The sequence below is a fragment of the Lactuca saligna genome, chromosome 5 (assembly GCF_052625555.1).
Source record: "Lactuca saligna cultivar CGN05327 chromosome 5, ASM5262555v1, whole genome shotgun sequence".
Classification (NCBI taxonomy): domain Eukaryota; kingdom Viridiplantae; phylum Streptophyta; class Magnoliopsida; order Asterales; family Asteraceae; genus Lactuca; species Lactuca saligna.
Window position 1 is genome coordinate 143,202,736 of NC_136421.1, and position 20,524 is coordinate 143,223,259.

General features: G+C 40.4%; 1 protein-coding gene across 1 annotated transcript; it reads left to right on the forward strand.

The window, feature by feature from the left end:
- Positions 1–19,749: 19,749 nt before the first annotated feature.
- LOC145045790 (uncharacterized) lies at positions 19,750–20,235 on the forward strand. Its single transcript, XM_078994105.1, has one exon. It carries the CDS (start codon positions 19,750–19,752, stop codon positions 20,233–20,235), a length of 486 nt encoding a protein of 161 aa, XP_078850231.1.
- The last annotated feature ends 289 nt before the right edge of the window (positions 20,236–20,524 follow it).

Genomic DNA, 20,524 nt, shown 5'->3' on the forward strand with positions numbered 1-20,524 from the left:
TTGGATTCAGTTCTGTTCCTTTGTTATATAATTGTTTGGTTTGTAAATATTTCAAAGGAAGTGAAAAGAAAGTTATGGTAAATGACCAAAATACCCTTGTGAAATTGGTTCATCTTGGTTTAGGGTTCATCTTGTGTAATAAGTCCATTTTAGTTGGCAAGAAACAGAATGGAATCTAATTCCATTCCCTTGCTGTTTATAATAGTTTGGTCTGTAAATCTGTGACAACCCAAAATTTCTATCTTAAAAAGCCATCAAATTCAATCAAAATTCAGACTTGTTTCTGCTACCTTTTAGCTTTGTTAGGGGTCTGTTTGAGTGTTATAAGCCTAGTACATCCAAGGAATGAGTGTTAGGAAGTGTCTGCTTGAGTTCAAAACCATCAAACAAGCCACAAAATCCATCATGAGGAATTTATGGCCACAACACATGAGTTTATGGCCGTAAACTCAAGGTGTCCGTAAACTCATGCCATAAGTCTCATATTCCTTCACTTTTCTTCATTATTCACATTTCCAAGTCAAGAAACACCCATTCTCTCTCAAGTGTCATAAGGATCTTCATCTTGATCTTAAAAAATGTAATTGATTCTTCTATTTCTTTCATAATAGCCTTCTTGATCTAGTGAAACTCTATGGTTTCATCCATTAAATCATCTTTTTTTGAGTTAGATCTTCAAGAACACCAAGAACACCAAGAATACCAAGAACATCTCCTTATTCTTGGTGGCTATAAACTCCATAAATTCATCCAAGTGTGAGTTTTTCCTCTATCATCTAGTTACACATAAGAAGTACTTGATTCAAGACCTATAAACATCATCTAGCTACATAAACTCCAAGAGTTTACGGCCGTAAACTCTTTGTTATGGCCGTAAACCCTTGTTTTGGGCATGTTTTGGCCATGAACACTCCTTAAGACCAAGTATAGGACCTTGAAAATTTAATAGATGCTAGTTATGGCCGTAAACACCTCTTAAACTCAAGTACTCCTAGCCATAAACCCACCCTATGGTCGTAAAATCCTAAAGTGTGGCCGTAAACTACCTTTATATAATCATATGTGATTGTAACACTTCATGTCAAGTGTTTCCTAGTCCCTGAGGTTGTTCCATTACATGATTAGATGTTTTATACACTAATTATTTGCATATATATATATATATATATATATATATATATATATATATATATATATATATATATATGTTATTATATGCTTAATAGGCGCTGTTTGTGCTCGGGATATCACTTGGAACACTTAGCATCCTATACCAGTCTTTCATCCGAATCACTCACTGCAAGTGAGTTCATACCCCTTAACTTACCTTTTAAATGCTTTTATGGGGCGGGGGAATACAAGTAGAAAATATGTTAGTTATATAATCAATCACAAGTAATTTATAACTACAAAATACATAATTTCTTATATTTCAAATGTATCATCAAACAAACTGCTTCAAATCACTTTATAAACGGACATCAAGTCACTTATACTTTCCAAACGTTAAACTCTTTTTATATTTCACAAAACTCCTTTTCTAAACTTATAAATATTGACAAGAGCATGTCTATGTAGATATAATTATATAAATAATGTTTAAAGGGCTTAGGACTAACAACTCGCTTTATTTCCTTTTCCTTGTTTGGATGTGGACTTAGAGTATCGGTTGTCTGTCCAAATGTCGTTTAAATCTTAGTTATATGTTATGTATATGTATGTAGATATAAGAAGTACTACGAATCAGTTTGATGCCTTTGGGTAGCAAAGGTATACATTCATGATCATTTATTCAAACTACATAAATTACTAGTAAACTATAATAGGTATAGTTTAGAGAAATACTACTTACTATTTACTATTTTGCATTGTTGTGATACTGTACATGACGTCCTCCACCACCGAATGTTTCCGTCAATTCGGTTTGGGGGTGTGACTAAATTTGTTAAAAGAATTGGAACGTAAATTATTGTTGAATGACCAATATATCCTTTTTTTTATTTGAATAGGGGTTTGATCCTTGTACCACTTCGTGGGCACAATCTGGACATGAATAACATCAAGGTAGGTGCTTGTTTGCATAAGGCATAAGGGCACCACTTTTTTTTGAAAAACCTAGCTACATTGCCATTAAGTGCATTTTCCATTTTTAGGAATAAAATGTCCTATATAGCAATGTACTTTTCATTTATAACTACTTTTTTCTTTCTTTTTTCTTCTTCTTTTTTTTTTTTTTGCAATTTCTTTACAAAAAAATAAAATCAAAATACATAGCCATTTGGTTCATATTCCATTCTTTTGTTATAAATGGAGTAAATAACATTGTACTTTCACTTTACAACTTTTTTCCTTTTAAAAAATGTGTTGATTTTTTTTCCCAAAAAAATAAACACCAACTAGCAATGTACTTTGGGTATACACCTTTTGGTTTTTCTTTTCAATAATTTATTTGATTTTTTTTTATCAAAAACCAAAGCACATTGCTATTTGTTGCATTCCATCAGTTGTATATTAGTTGGTCAATCATGATGCCTATTTTTTACAGATCTTGACGAAGTGAAAGCATGAGAATATTATTCAGATGTTGGATTCGTCAGAAGAGTTATATGTTCTCAATGGACCTGTTGCTGATTCTCTTTAAGTACCATCTTTTAGCCCTAATTTAGTATCCATTTATATTTCAATAAAACGCATTGTGATATGTTATGCTGCAACTATCTTGTAGCATACTACAAGAAGGCTTGAGGAAGAAGAGAGTTGCACCGAATTGATAGTAAGAATCCAATCGTCAGAGTTTCCATCTCAATATTCAACTATTCATTTTTTTTTTTCATTTTTCAAGTTTATGTTTCTTTGATTTAAACTAATGATTAATGATTATTGAATAGTGATATTTTTATTATTGGATTTTAGGTTCGATTTCCTGTGCTTGATGTTTGTTTTGTAGTATCAAAAAAAAAGATAAAGAAACATGGAAGGAAAAATGCTTGATCATGGAGATTAAGTGTATTTGCAAACACTCGATGACTTCTAACCCCCACAAAGTAGTGAAATCTTCACTAGTTATTATTATTATAGTATGTTTTAAATTTGAGTCACTTGGAATTTGGTGATAACTTTTGAAACGAAATGCGGTAAACAAAAGGGCATATTTGGTAGGAATGCAAAAATGAATGTTCTTCAAAATAGGTGGGGAACGTTTATAAGGATTGTGAGTATTTAGGGCTTGGAAAGTACTTAGGATTTTTTTAGACACAAATATATGCATTGAGGTGAAATGTAATTGGTGAGTTCAAGTTGGATTCTTTTATATAATATTTAATTACATTTAGTTTTATTTTGGTAATTTATTAAGATATTTGGTGCTTATTATGTTTAAAATCCAATTTGTAGCCAAAATAACATTTTTGAAGGAAAAGGAGCTAATTTGACAATGTGGAAATTTGGAGGTTAGAAGCATAAATCAAGAGGAAGAAAAGAGAAAGAAAACACACAAAAAGAAGATGCCACGTCGTGGTCGCATATATGTTACAACATGGTGATATGGAACCTTCCCAATGATTTGCGCAGAGGCTTGGAACATATGGAATAAAACTTTCTTCCACACCGTGGATGTCTATTCTCCATGAAGTGGAGACTATTTCTAAGAAAACTATATATATATATATATATATATATATATATATATATATATATATATGTATATATATCAGACATTAAGTCAAATTTTGGAAGAAGTTGTTGATACCTGCAACTAAGGACAATCAAATACTTCACAGAAACCCTAAGAAGATCAGAATTCAACTAGAGATCAAGCATTGAAGAGATCTAGAGGAGAAGAACATCATTATTCATTTGATTTTCTAGTTTACATTATGTCTAATCTAGTTGACTTCGTTTTTATGTGTTTTTCTGTTGTGATTATGGGTTAATACCCTTAACTTTCGTTTAGTGTAGATGAACCCTAATACAAAGTGTTGATTTCACTATTTATGGATTTAATTATGTTGGTTTAACTTGTGTTTGATAGATTAATAATCTTATCATGTTAAAACTCTAATCATTATTGCTTTTTCTTGCAAGTTTTGTGTAGTTAGATGATAACTCTTATTGCATGTAGTTGATATCTAGTTGTTTAATACCATTGAATTGTTAGATCTATTTATTGAATAAATCGTAGAGTTAGGTGGTGAAAGTTAGTATCTATGATTGTCTTAGAGAGCATTATTGATTCACAATATGTGCTTGATTTTCTTGCCTTGATAATAGATATGTAATCAATATTTTTATCATTCACAGTCCAAATAATATTTAAAATCAAATTAGTGTCCAACTTATGCTTAATAATTACATAGTAGTAAATTCTAGGATATGGAACAACATAACTAGTAACTTCATAATTTAGTAACAAACATATTTAATCCATTAGAAATCAACCATAGGAAAATGGGGGGGGGGGGGAGGGGGGGGGGGGGGGAACTGAACGAAAGTACTCTTTAATCTTGAATTAAAATCGTTTTCTATTCGCTTGCTTAGTTTAAAGTCTTAATAGTTGATTATATGCTAACTACTCAATGTAAGTTATTGGTCTTGTAAAAGCAGTAAAAAAAACCCAATTTACTATATTTTCTTTAATTTAATTAGTAGCAATTGTTTTCTTGTTAGAATTTCCATTCATTGTGTTCGACACCCAACTTACCTTACTATGCTACGCGACTAGGTACACTGCCTATTTGTGCTTTAGCTGGTTCAATTAGTTAGATTTATAAATTTAAAACTATTAAGTGAAATTAGAAAACAACAACTCTATGGCACTGTTGTCGGGCAACAGTTTGATTTTTACTAAAAATTATTTCCATTAGTTAATCGATCCTTTTTATGGGGTAAAATCGGCAAAAATTTAATTTTTTGTTTTATGTGATTTCAATAACCATGGCGTGGCTATTACCTTTCCACAACGTAGATATTGTAGGGTAACAGTTTCTAGTTTTTGTACATTTTTGTATGTTTTATGCATGTTTCTTTGTTTTGTTTCAGTAGTTCATGACCACATGATCCTCCTCAAAGAGTGTGCCCCTTTCAACAATATAAAATCCAAATTTTTCAAGAAAAGAAAGGATAAAAATGTAGAAGGGTTCAATTTAGACAAAATCAACACTGAAGGAGAAGCAAGCGATCCAAAAGTCAAAAAGAGCTTTAGTTTTGATGGTATCTCACATTTTAAGAAACCTAACAAGAAAGAGAGAGGCTACGACTCAGAAACCGAAGGATAAACTGACTAGGAAGAGGAAAGCGAATCGTATAACGAAATGGAGGACATTACTACCATGACAATCGAGGAGTACAAGTAGAGAACGCGAGAAGATAATAGGCCCGGTCTCGTGTGACATGAAATTCCATTTGTCACAACTAGCCTTTTTGGCTAGGAAATTTCACCCTTAAGTAAGCAAGGACTATCGTGAGACTTGTGCTAACATACCTAAGTGTTCAATATGAGTTCCTAAGGATCTATATAGTGTTAGAATGAAATCTCTCCAAGTATAGTGAATCTCTCCCAAATCTCTCCAAGTATGTGAAATCTCTCCTAAATCTCTCTAAGTATGTGAAATCTCTCCAAGTATGGTGAATCTCTCCCAAATATCTCCAAGTATGTGAAATATCTCCAAGTATAGTGAATCTCTCCCAAATCTCTCCAAGTATGTGAAATCTCTCCCAAATCTCTCCACGTATCTCAAATCTCTCTAAGTACCTTCCTCAGTCGAAAACAGCTCAAAACTGGAAGCGGAAACCCCAAAAGGACCCTCTTCGTCCAGAACCCTCTTGTCACTGAACCCTCTTAGTCCGGACACCTCCTAAGGAACCAAGAAGGTTCTCACCTTCGGAACACCCCTGCTTCGGACCTCCTTATTACTCCGTAAGGTTCAAGCTCCAAAATGCTTAACTTAAGCCTGATTTCGGAATTGCCTAGCTAGCCTTTGCATCCTCGGTCCGGACCGGCCAATTTCGCACCTGACCCGGAACTTGAGGACTCCCTTCAGAACTCACCCAGCAGCTTCGGAACCTCGCCTATTGACTCTAGATTTTGCTAAGAGGCTCCGGAACTTTGAGAAATGCTCCGGAAATTAGAAGCTGACTCCGAAACTTCTCCTAGACCCTTCGAACCCTCACAGGAACAACCCTCCACTCCGAATCTTGGTCATTTTCGGACCTTTTTCACCGTTTTAAGGCATTTTGACGTCGGGAATCACACGAAACTCGTATTTTTTCCTATCTGAAACCCATTAAACCCCTATTTTATGCTAAAATTAATTATTTTAAACATATTTTTCATAAAAATAAATGTTTGGGATTTAGCAAAACCATATCCTAAATCAAGAAAAGGATAAGGAAGTTGACTTTGTGATTTAATGAAATCCTCATTTCCCATGCAAATTACAGTATCCCATGCTTTACCCACCAAATATCCATGCATGGACCAGCAGATTCCCATGCACCAAAGATTTCCCCCCTTCTCTTATACTCCAAAGCAACGACAGTAAAGGAGTTTAGACACCACCTTCTCTCTCACTTTTCCCGTTTCCCTCAAAACTCATCTTCAAGGCAAGAACAAAGATCTTGCTGGAAGGAAAAATATTCTCAAATTCTCCCTGGAGTTGTAAGGTAAATTCCTCCACTCATTTAATATTTTATTATATTTCAAGATGAATCCATATTATTTTATTCATAATAATATGTGATGATCATCCTTAGGAAAGCATCCTTCCCAGGGAAGTTCCTCATCTCAGCCAAGAATTTAAGCTTGCGATCTTCACTCCATAACTCCAAACAACTCCTCAACTAACTCAAGTTGAGCTTCATACTCCACCTTTTTCAAAATTTTAATGTTTTTTTGGGAGAGTACAAGTCAAATCTTGCCTAAATACTTGAATAATTGCATGTATAGGTATGTTTGCATGTGTGTGTGATATTATTAATTAAATGATTATTTTAGTAATATATTCATGAACGTAAGATTTCACAACTTCATAAAGAATAGAGGATACTTTGTGTAAAAAAGAGCCTCCCAACTATTGGGTGTGTCTAACTTAACCCCTTTATCTATGTTTTCATGTCTAGAGATATAAGTCATGAAAAGGGACCTTGATAAGTGGGCACCATTTCTAGTAACTTTCGAAAATGGAAACTTTGTGACTATTTGAAAACTATCAGGGAGTATTTTATAAATATTCAATATAAAAGTTTGTGTCAAGAAAATATACAAAAATAGCCTTTACGAAAGAAATAATTGCATGTCATAAGTTGTTGTCGTAAAACCTCCAAGAACATAAGTAATGTTCTATATGTCATAAATAGAAAATGTGTGTCATAACCTGCAGTTATAAATTTATACAAATTATAACTTGACACGTTTTCTCTTGACTAAAATGACTCATTTTTCAATAAACGAAAAGGAACAAACACGAGCACCCAGTTAACAAGCACAATCAACGATATGGAACAAGAATGATATTTTTATTCAATGAGCACGAATTTCATTATTTATCTAACGAATAATGGATCTCTAACGATTTCTCAAAAGGTTGTTAATATTCTAGTCAGAAAAATCTCAAAAGTACCTAAATATGAAAATATTAGTGTACGTCTAAGTCCTGTAAGGAGTTATATCCAGAGTCTCCTGGAGGGAGAGTGGGAATTTGTGTATAGATTTATATGTGGTTGACACCCTACACCTTCGTTGTTCGCTATAGTTAGACAGGCCAGTCTAGGGTGACAAATGTCTTTTCCAAACCGAGGGCGCTTGAGAAATGCCAACACAGGCCTCCGTCATGATTAGTATGGTTATAACGACTCACTAGAATATGTTTTATTAACTAGAAATTTATGCAAGGAAAACCTCATAAATAACTTTTGGCACATTGCGTTGACTGTCCTACATGAGATAGGTGATGGTCCGCATTTGTTGTGTTGACTGTCCTTTTTCATCGCATAGAATGTCCACAATTTCCATGTTGACCCTTTCTCCTAACAAGTATAGAGTCGAAATACTGCTATGTTACAAATTAAAAAGCGTAGGACTCTATGGGAAACGTTTGTAAACGATTTTGAAAACGATAAACTAACCTACACATATACATAGTTGGAACTAGAATTTTGAATAATTTATACCAGAAAATATATGATTTTCTGGAGAAAACAATTTTTCTATGATTTCGATAACGATAAACTAGAACGCCCACTCAATTTTACTCAATATGAGGAACAAGATTTTCAACCATATTTTCCTTATGAAAATAAGGGATTTTATTGAAACGGTTGACTATTACTATTCAAAAAGACTATTTTCATACGCGGATCATTTTTACAAATCACTCTACTTTTCAAAATCACTCCTTATAAGGATGAACAAAAGTGATGACATACACACATATATCCATGATTTTTCAAGGCAAGACTTCAAACGATTTCATAGAAAATATCGGATTTTCTGAAAATACAATGAGACTGATTCTAATCAAGTGTAAACGATCTTATATAAAAAAAATACTTATGAACTCACCAACTCTTTAGTTGATGCTTTTCAAAATGACTTGTATTCTCAGGGATCTAGTAAGCAGGTAACAAGGGACGCGGATGATGGACTATTTAGATGTAGTTTGGATTTTTGTTGCTTATGTCTCATTTGTGTAATCCAAAGAAAAAATACAATATGTAAACAATGTAAGTTTGTTATCTCAATGTATGTGTAACACTCAAAAATTTAAGCCAAATTTAAAGTTTCAAAAACACGTCGAATTCATCAAAACATTACAACTTTGTTTTCAAAATACATTTATATCAGAGTTTTCCTAGAAACATAACACAATACGAGGAGCTGTACGATCATGCCTTCGCCTTGCCGCGATCCCCTGAGGTACTTGAAACAATAAACTAAAACTATAAGCCCGAGAGCTTAGTGAGTTACCCCCAAAATACCGATACACATACAGTCCACATAACCTTGCCACACGTTAACATATCATAACAAACTGAGCAGAACAGCACATAATGGGTCCACAGCTTTACAGACTAGAATACCCCTGGGCCCACAGTGTAGTCTGGAATACCTACCGGGCCCTCAGCTCACATTTGGATTGCCACTGAGCCCTCAGTACGAGTCTGGAATGCCTACCGGGACCTCAGCTCGTATCTGGAATGCCCCCAAGTCCTCAGCATGAGTTTGGAATGCCTACCGGGCCCTCAGCTCATATCTGGAATACTCTAGGGTTTGTTGGCTACCGCACGGAGCAGTACAACCTCAACCCATCCCACATAACATATCACATGTAACAGATAATGCAGATACAGGAACTCAATCAGTATCACAGGTAGTCCTACAGTCCTACCCTCAAGCGTGTCAAACTAGCATGCATAACTAACTCCGACTCAACATAATATAACTACTAGGATATCATATCAAATGGGCTAGCCTTGGTGCCTTAGACCCCCTTAGTATAGTGAGGATAACTCACCTCGCAACTGTCGTTAGAAATAAGAAAGCTTAACTCCCGGGTCCAACACGAACTCCACCACCTAAAAGTACCACACAACCTTTTTCATAAATCTCCCAATCCCCAAAACCCACAGAATTTAATTGGTCAACCCTTGGTCCAAGTCAAAGTCCACAGTCAGAGTCAACAGTCTATGTTGACTCGACTCACCGAGTGCCGGTCACCGAATCGCCGAGTTCTTCCTGAATTCGAGAAGTCGTGAAATCCTTGATTTGCTCGTCGAGGTCCGCTTTTAACTCATCGAGTTCATATGCGGTCATGATTCGGAAGAAGCCCTAGCCAACTCGCCAAGTTCAAGACAATCTTCAACGAACTCCCCGAGTTGTTCATCCAACTCGCTGAGTTCATGGCCATCTTCAACGGACTCGCCGAGTCCCTCATTCAACTCGCCGAGTCCATGCAGTTCTTAATCCATGCAGATGCTTTTGAAGCCATGGAAAGGCCCCAGATTATATATCCAAGCTCCTAAGGCATGTTTATCACGTAAAGTTGCAATTTTTACATACATGCAAAGCTCTAAAGGCCCGAAATGATCAATCTAAGCTCTTTAATGGAGTTTTACACCTTGGGACAGCTTCATCCTTGTACAATCTGGGAACTTTATGGATCTAGAGGTCAAGGGAAGTCCAGATCTGAAGTTACAACTTCAGATCTTAGCTTAAACATGGAGAGTCCTTCATGACACTCATCCAAAGGAGGTTCAAAGTGAAAAGAGCTTAAAGAACAGTCTAATACCTTCCAGAGAGTGATGTATGATGCAATCCCTTAGCTTCCCACGAGTTCCTGGCCTTGCTTTTCCTTGCTTCTTCAAGTACTTCCTTCTAAGGTTACTCCTTCAAGCTTGGACACACCAAAGAACAGACACACACACGTTTTACAGTTTAAGAGGGACAAGAAGCAGTAAGGGGAGGCTGGTGGAGGCCAATGATCCTTTAAATAGGGTGTAAAACCCCCAGAACTTAGGGATTCATCTGCCAGCTCCTACTCGCCGAGTCCCTTGGTGGACTCGCAGAGTAGGCCACTAAACACGCATTCCATTCCCACTGCTACTCGGCAAGTAGGGCAGCCAACTCGCCGAATAGGACATAAGACCAATTATTCTTTAATTAAATTCATACCTGGAATCGGGACGTTACAATTCTCCCACTATTGAACTAGACTTCGTCTTCAAAGTCTGCTGCGGTGAACAGTCCCGGATAATGTTCCCACATTTCTGCCTCTACCTCCCACGTCCATTCGGATCCCTTCCGATGCTCCCATTGTACCTTCACCAAAGGTATTTCCTTGTTCCTTAGTATCTTCACCTTTTTCTCCAGTACAGCCACGGTCCTCTCCACATAGTTCAGGCGCTCATCGACCTGAATATCATCCAACGACACCACTGCCTCCTGATCCATGATGCACTTTTGCAGCTGCGAAACGTGGAAAGTGTTGTGTATCCGACTAAGCTCCTCCGGCAGATCGAGCCTGTAAGCTACCTTTCCAACACTGGTAATGATCCTGAACGGCCCGATATATCGGCGACCCAATTTTCCCCTCTTCCTAAAGCGGATCACGCCCTTCCAGGGCGAGACCTTCAGGAGTACCATGTCCCCCACCAGAAATTCCAACTCGGATCGGCGTTTGTTGGCATAACTCTTCTGTCGATTCTGAGCGGTCTGCAAGCGCTGTCTAACTTGCTGGATCTTTTCGGTAGTCTACAAAACCACCTCCGTACTACCCATCACCCTGTGTCCAACTTCTGCCCAACAGACCGGGGTGCGACATCTCCGCCCGTACAACAGCTCGAATGGCGGGGCACCCAGACTAGAGTGATGGTTGTTGTTGTAGGCGAACTCCGCAAGTGGTAGATGGGAGTCCCAGCTCCCACCGAAATCAATGACACATGCTCTCAGCATGTCCTCGAGGGTTTGAATAGTCCGCTCACTCTGGCCGTCGGTCTACGGGTGGGATGTTGTGCTGAAGTGAAACCGCATGCCCAGCTCCTCGTGAAACTTTTGCCAGAAGCGAGAGGTAAACCTGACATCCCGATCAGAGACAATGGAGACAGGAACCCCATGGCAAGACACGATATCCCGAACGTACAATTCGGACAATTTCTCGGCCGATGATTCCTCTCGTATAGCCCAGAAATGGGCGCTCTTGGTCAATCGATCCATGATGACCCATATAGCATCAAACCCCCTTGCCGTCTTTGGCAATTTGGTAATAAAGTCCATCGTGATTTGTTCCCATTTACACATGGGAATCTCTAGGGGTTGCAGCTTCCCATGCGGCCTCTGATGCTCGGCCTTGACCATCCTACAGGTCAAGCACCTCTCAACGTACCAAGCTATTTCCCGCTTCATGCGGCCACCAATAACTCAACCTCAAATCTCAATACATCTTGGTGGCCCCCGGGTGAATAGAGAAATAAGACTTATGAGCCTCCTCCATAACCATCTGCTTAACCCCTCCTGTCATCGGAACCCAAACCCGACCACATCAGGTCAATAGTCCCCGACTATCCTTCACAAAATGGGTGTCCTCGCCTTTGATCCTTTCCAACTTCTAATTTTCCGGGCGAATGCCCTCAACTTGGGCATCTCTGATCAAACCCACCAGCAGAGAATCCACTGTTATACTCATACATACCGCTGGGGTGGAAGACCCTGCTGACTTGCGGCTCAAAGCGTCCGCCACTACATTTGCTTTACCGGGATGGTAAAGGATCTCACAATCGTAGTCCTTGACTACGTCCAGCCACGTGTGTTGCCTCATGTTCAGGTTTGGTTGATTCATGATGTGTCACAAGCTCTTGTGATCCGTGTAAATGGTACAACGGACCTTGTATAGATAGTGTCTCCATATCTTGAAGGCAAACACCACCGCCCCTAATTCCAAGTCATGCGTAAGGTATCTTGTCTCATGCCGCTTTAGCTGCCGCGATGCGTAGGCTATCACTCATCCTTTTTTCATGAGGATCGCCCCTAAACCTGTTATGGATGCATCACAGAACACCATCCTCGACTCCCTCCGGGAGTGACAATACTGGAGCCTCGCACAATTTCTGACGGAGGGTCTGAAATGCCCTCTGATGCTCGGGACCCCATCGGAAATCCACTCCCTTCCTAGTCAGACGAGTGAGTGGCACTGCGGTCTTGGAGAAGTCCCGTATAAACCTCTGGTAGTATCCTGCCAATCCCAGAAAGCTCCTAATATCTGAGGGAGATTTCGGAACCTCCCACTGCATAACCGCCTCAATTTTGGCCGGATCGACCAAAATCCCCTCCTGGTTAACGATATGTCCAAGGAACTGGACCTCCCGTAGCCAAAACTCACACTTCGAGAACTTGGCGTACAATCGTTCCCATCTCAGAACTCCCAACAGCTCTCGCAGATGCTCCTCATGCTGCTCTCGGGTCTTGGAATACACCAAGATATCATCTATAAATACTATGATCGAGCGATCAAGCATCGGTCTACAGACCCGATTTATCACGTCCATGAACACCGCTGGTGCGTTGGTGAGCCCGAACGGCATCACCACGAACTCGTAATGTCCATAAAGAGTTCAGAACGTGATCTTCTCCATGTCCTCCTCTTTGACTCTGACCTGATGATACCCAAACCTCAAGTCTATCTTGGAAAACAAAGATGCACCCTGTAACTGGTCGAAGAGATCGTCTATCCTCGGGAGTGGGTAACGGTTCTTCACCATCAACTTATTCAACTCCCGGTACTCGATACACATCTGGTGCGAACCATCCTTTTTCCGGACGAAAAGTATCGATGCTCCCTATGGAGAACTGCTAGGTCGAATGAACTGCTTGCCCAGCAGTTCCTGCAGCTGCGATGACAGCTCCTGAATCTCTGGCAGTGCCAACCGGTACGGTGCCTTAGCAATAGGGCTGCACCTGGCACCAGGTCAATCCTGAACTCGACCTGCCTTTCTGGAGGTATCCCTGGTAATTCCTTCGGGAATACATCTGCGAATTCCCTGACCACCGGTACGTCGGAAACCGAAATCTGGTCCCTGGCTCGCGTATCTATCACATACACTAGATAACCTGTACACCCATGCTGAAGGTACTGTCGTGCCCTAGCAGCTAAACAAAACCATGATCCCACTCTGGTGCCCTCGCCATAAACAATCAATTCTCCCCCACTTGGGGTTCGAACTACTACATGCTGCCCCTCACAGTCGATCATGGCACCGAATCGACTGATCCAATCCATGCCTACAATCACGCATACCTCCCCCATGGGAATCGGAATCAAATCTATCGGAAATGACACCCCGAAAATCTCCAAGTCACACCCTCGATAAAATGAAGAAGCAGAAACCTCGTGTTCGTTGGTGATAGACACTCGCGATGGACACTCTAACTCGCCCACTGGTGCACTGAACCCCCTACTAAATGTCTGAGATACGAAGGACTGACTCGCCCCCGAGTCAAATAAGACCAAAGCAGGTAAGGAGTTCACTAAAAATGTACCGAACCATAGGTGCAACAGATATAGAAAAAAACGAGATAAGGATAGAAACATACCAACAACCACATCTGGTGCTGCTCTGGCCTCCTCCGCTGTAAACTGGAAGGCACGACCGTGAGCCTTTGGAGGCTCTGTCCTGACTGGTCTCCCATCCGTGCTCCTCAAAGTAGCCGGCGCTGGAGCCTGCGCCGGCTTGGCGGCGAGTAACGGGCAGTTAGCCTTCAAATGGCCAACCTGATCACAAAGGTAGCATAACCTCAGACTCTGAATTGGATCGGCCTGGCGACAGTCCCTCGCGTAATGCCCCTCCTTGCCACACTTGTGGCATCCACTACCAGCTCGACACACACCAGAATGAACCTTGCCATACTTCCCACATGTGTGGCTCTGCTGACCCCCAGTCCTAGTATCAGCGGTCTTAGACCGCTTCGGCGCCGGCTGAGAATGTGCCGGGGCCTGCCGCTGTTCTCTCAACTGTTGCTCAATCTCCAACTCACGCCGTCTGGCGGCCTCCTGCAACTCTAGAAGAGTATCACATCGATGGGTAGACACAAACTGACGGATATCCGTCTTGAGCATGCTCAGATAACGGGTCATCTGAGCCTGCTCTGAAGCAAACTCCGGGCAAAACATCGCCCTCTCAGTGAACATCCGGGTGATCTCCGTCACCGACTCCCCATCCTGTCGCAAACTCAAAAACTCCTGTGACAATCGCTCCCGTTCAACCCGTGGAATGTAACGGGCACGGAACATATCACTGAACTGCTCCCAAGTAACAACAACTCTCTAATCATCAGAGTATGACCCAGTCACAAGTCTCCACCAGTCCTTGCCCCCCGACCTAAGCAGGTTCAGAGCACACCTGACCTTCTGGTCAGCAGGACACGAGCAGGTGAAGAAACACCCCTCCACATCTGAAATCCACCTCTTTGCCTTGATGGGATCCTGCGTCCCATCAAAAGTAGGGGGCTTCGTGTTATCGAAGTCCCTGTACTGAAAACCTTTATCAACTCCACCCCCCCGTCGTTGATACAGCTGATACAGCTGCTGCGGTGGCTGTCTCTGCAAGGGCTGCATAACGCTCATCAAAATACTCCACCATGGAAGTCTTGATTGATCCGAACATCTCCGTTAACTGAGCTCGGAATGCAGCAGCGACCTCATCATGCAGGATTTCCCGAATCCTGGCATCCAACTCCTCTGTACGCATCTGCACCACTGGCTAAGGTGCTGTCGGCCCCTCCTGATCTCCATCCCCTGATCCTGATCCCGAACCGGATCCAGCCACGAAGCGTCTCGTCATCACCATTCTGTAACATATCACAAGATATTAGATAATTCATATAAATCTTTGGGAGCCAACTCCCTACTAACCCTAGGGATTGCGACTTACTTGGCACGTGTATAGGTTATGTGCTTTTAGTAGCATGGGCCCCTACTACCTTCCACACCTACCCATATTCGTCCCAAGTATCCCCACAACACCCTAACAATATGCACAACAAGGTGAGCACTCAACCCTCACTCCTAGAGGAATGCTAAATATCTCATAACTGACCTCCCGATCTCACTCGATCCGTCCTATCCATGAAACTTCCACCAACCCTGCAACACTAATGTATGTTAGCCATACATAACGATGGACCCTATAGACTTTCGAATATCCAATCCTACCCCAAGCTCCCAATTAAACAAGAACAGAACATAAGGCCAAATCAAACATTCTCAGGCTATAAGATCTTAATTAGGTACAAATGTGATGCATACATTAGACAACTATAGTAATGATGACAATCTTACATAAGGAATCCCTAGGCTATCAGGCTGCATATAATCAGGCAATTCTATCATGCAATTCCTGAAGATCCCTAGCCTAGTACTAGCATGCAATTCTAACATATCACGGTATCAAATACCTGTATGGTATTTTGGGGTCTAGTTACTGGCTCCAGTTGATCGTACGCCCTGCATCCTCCTTTACTTATTTTGAAAACCATTTAAAACCATTTTGAAAATATTTCCTCGATTTGAGATTGGATTCACACGAATGTTCCTCCAATTCACTCAAACCAAGGCACTGATACCAACTTGTAACACTCAAAAATTTAAGCCAAATTTAAACTTTCAAAAACACGTTGAATTCGTCAAAACATTACAACTTTGTTTTCAAAATACATTTATATCAGAGTTTTCCTAGAAACATAACACAATAGGAGGAGCTGTACGATCATGCCTTCGCCTTGCCGCGATCGCCTAAGGTACCTGAAACAATAAACTGAAACTGTAAGCCCGAGAGCTTAGTGAGTTACCCCCAAAATACCGATACACATACAGTCCACATAACCTTGCCACACATTAACATATCATAACAAACTAAGCAGAACATCACATAACGGGTCCACAACTTTATAGACTAAAATAACCCTGGGCTCACAGTGTGAGTCTGGAATGCCTACCGGGCCCTCAGCTCACATCTGGATTGCCACTGATCCCTCAGTACGAGTCTGGAATGCCTACCGGGCCCTCAACTCGTATCTAGAATGCCCCCAAGTCCTCAGTATGAGTCTGGAATGCCTACCGGGCCCTCAGCTCATATCTGGAATACTCTAGGGTTTGTTGGCTACCGCACGGAGTAGTACAACCTCAACCCATCCCACATAACATATCACATGTAACAGATAATGCACATATAGGAACTCAATCAGTATCACAAGTAGTCCTACAGTCCTACCCTCAAGCGTGTCAAACTAGCATGCATAACTAACTCCGACTCAACATAATACAAATACTAACATATCATATCAAATGGGCCGGCCTTGGTGATGTAGACCCCCTTAGTATAGTGAGGATAACTCACCTCGCAACTCTCGTCGGAAATAAGAAAGCTTAACTCCTGGGTCCAACACGAACTCCACCACCTAAAAGTACCACACAACCTTTTTCATAAATCTCCCAATCCCCAAAACCCATAGAATTCAATTGGTCAACCCTTGGTCCAAGTCAAAGTCCATAGTCAGAGTGAACAGTCTATGTTGACTCGACTCGCCGAGTGCCGGTCACTGACTCGCCGAGTTCCTCCTGAATTCGAGAAGTCGTGAAATCCTTGATTTGCTCGTCGAGGTCCCCTTTTAACTCGTCGAGTTCATATGCGGCCATGATTCGGAAGAAGCCTAGCCAACTCGCCGAGTTTTCTAACAACTCGCCGAGTTCAAGGCAATCTTCAACGAACTCGCCGAGTTGTTCATCCAACTCGCCGAGTTCATGGCCATCTTCAACGGACTCGTCGAGTCCCTCATTCAACTCGCTGAGTCCATGCAGTTCTTAATCCATGCAGATGCTTTTGAAGCCATGGCAAGGCCCCAGATTATAGATCCAAGCTCCTAAGGCATGTTTATCACGTAAAGTTGCAATCTTTACGTACATGCAAAGCTCTAAAGGCCCGAAATGATCAATCTAAGCTCTTTAATGTAGTTTTACACCTTGGGAGAGCTTCATCCTTGTACAATCTGGGAACTTTATGCATCTAGAGGTCAAGGGAAGTCCATATCTGAAGTTACAACTTCAGATCTTAGCTTAAACATGGAGAGCCCTTCATAACACTCATCCAAAGGAGGTTCAAAGTGAAAAGAGCTTAAAGAACAGCCTAATACCTTCCAGAGAGTGATTTCTGATGCAATCCCTTAGCTTCATACGAGTTCCTAGCCTTGCTTCTTCAAGTACTTCCTTCCAAGGTTACTCATTCAAGCTTAGACACACCAAAGAACACACACACACACGTTTTAGGGTTTGAGAGGGACAAGAAGCAGTAAGGGGAGGCTGGTGGAGACTAATGATCCTTTAAATAGGGTGTAAAACCCCCAGAACTTAGGATTTCATCTGCCAGCTCCTACTCGCCGAGTCCCTTGGTGGACTCGCCGAGTAGGTCACTAAACACGCGTTCCATTCCCACTGCTACTCGGCGAGTAAGGCAGCCAACTCGCCGAGTAGGACATAAGACCAATTATTCTTTAATTAAATTCATACCTGGAATCGGTACGTTACAGTATGATGTTTGGATTGCTCTGTTTCATGTATATTCAATTGTTATGATACTGCACCATGAAGTCAGCCGCCTCTGTACGTTTCCGCCGTCTGGTCCGGGGGTGTGACACTATTCGCGACAAACATTGAGCTTAAAGGACACATCCTTAACATGCTTAAAGATATTCCGTTTTTCGAGAAGGCCCACAAGGATGCTTACAAGCACATTGATGAAGTTCTTGAGAACGCCGATTACTTCAACATCCCTAATGTGAAGAAAGATGCAGTGATGTTACGAATACTTCTGATCACAATCAAGGACACAACCTAGACATGGTTAAAATCACTGCCACCAGGAGCGATCACAACATGTACTAACTTAAGAACATAATTTATTGAATAGTTTATCCTACCCTCGAAGATTACCGAATTGAAGAAAAATATCCAAAAATTTCAACAACTCAATAGGGAGTCGATATACGAAGATTTGGAGCGTTAGAAGGGATGTTATGGAATTTCCATTAACATGATTTTAATGTGAAACAAGAGATCTCTACCTTTTATAATGGAATCAATGTGTGCACTCGACAACTTCTTGATTCCCAAGAGCCTGTGACAAAGAAAGATTCGACAACTTACAAGGCATTAATTAAAGAGTTTGCAAAGCATTCGAGGGAATACCACAATCCAAGGGAAGATATTAAGAAAGGGGAGTCGAATGGAGGTGGAGCTCAAGATAATATGGTGTCTATCTCGACACTAGGTATCGGTGGATTACAAATATGGGGCAATCGATTCATGCAATTCAAGTAGGATGTGATAGTTGTAGTGGACCTCACTTGACAAAGGATTATGATTTGGACGGGAACATGAACAAAAAGGCACAAGTTCGTTTATCGAGTGTAGATAGGTTTGATGACTATTGGAGAAGGCCAAAAAAGGAGTGGAAACCTTATAACGAGTAAAAGAAGGAGAAAGAAGAGATATATCAAAAACAAGGTCACGACTTTTACCAAAAAGAGCAAGCACCACCTAAAAATATACCCGATCTCGAAGGGGTTTTAGCTTGATTCAGGGAAGCAAGCAATGAAAGACACAACGCCACTAATATAGCTATAATAGATCAACAAGCTACTCTCCAAAATCAATAATCATCCATTTTAAACATCAAAACACAAGTGGGGCAATTATCAATGCATTTACAAAAGAGATTACTGGGAACATTGCCAAGCAATATCGAGACAAACCTAAAAGTGCATGTTCTTGCTGTGACAACTGAAGAAGGAGAGAAATCTGACCCATTGGTGATCTACGAAACCAGTGAGAAGCAATATGATCAACAACCAAAAGAAGTGGAAGAAAAAAAGAAGGTGGCTACCCAACAACCACGACGTGGCAAGAACAATACCACTTAGTGGGATTTGAACATGAATTCTAAAACTGATCCTGTTAAACCTTATCGACCACCTCTTCCATTTCCATCTTGAGCATGGCCTGAACAATTAGATCAGGAGCACAAAAAGTTTATGAAGAAAGTAAAATCCATATCCATCAACATTCCATTCATCGAAGCCATTGCGAAAATGTCGAAATACGAATTTTTTTATGAGATTTAATAAGAAATCACAAGGAATTTGAGAAGGATTCTACAATAATACTCAATGAGCAATGTTCATCTATGATTATGCAAGATATTCTAACTAAAATGAGGGATCCAGGTAGTTTGACAATCCCTTGTGAATTTGAAAACTCGACAAAAACAAATGCACTCACCGATTCGGGAGCTAGCATAAACTTAATTCCATATTCATTCTACCAAAAGCTCATTTTATCGGAGTTGAAGACCACTAGAATGACCATCCATATGGCAAATAGATATGTCACTTACCCTCATGGAATCATAGAAGATTTGTTGGTGAAAATTGGGAAATTTGTTTTTCCAATTAATTTTGTAGTTTTTGACATGAAGGAGGATGAAAAAGTGCCCATTATCTTAGCAAGACCTTTTATAAGAACCGCTCGAGCACCCGTTCATATCTGCGATTCCAAACTTATATTACGAGTGGGGGATGAAGAAATTACCTTTGGATTTGATCCAAAATCCAAACTTTCAAAAGCAAGTAGCAATGAACTTTTCTTCATGGATGGAGTGGATGAGAAAATGTATGAGGATGAGCAAGAAGAAGGATGAGATGATGGGTTGAATGAGCTTCTAGAGTTGGAGAATTTGATGGATGAAGAATTATTTAATTAGGAGAATCCAACAAAAGAAGCACCAAGAGAAGTGAGGCATATAATACCTCGTTCTTTGGTCCCATTAAAATTTAAAGTAGTTGCATATATAAGGCCTCAAGAGGAAGTCGAGCAAAAAAATGAAGACAAAGAGTCTAGTGAAGAAGAGGAGGTTCACAAGAGTAAAAATCGTACATAAGACAAGGTAAATGAGGACATGAAAGAACCCGAGCAATAAGGAAAAAAAG

Bases quoted from the DNA above. Each gene is read 5' to 3' on its own strand.
- LOC145045790 (XM_078994105.1), top strand. From the start codon at position 19,750: ATGAGGGATCCAGGTAGTTTGACAATCCCTTGTGAATTTGAAAACTCG.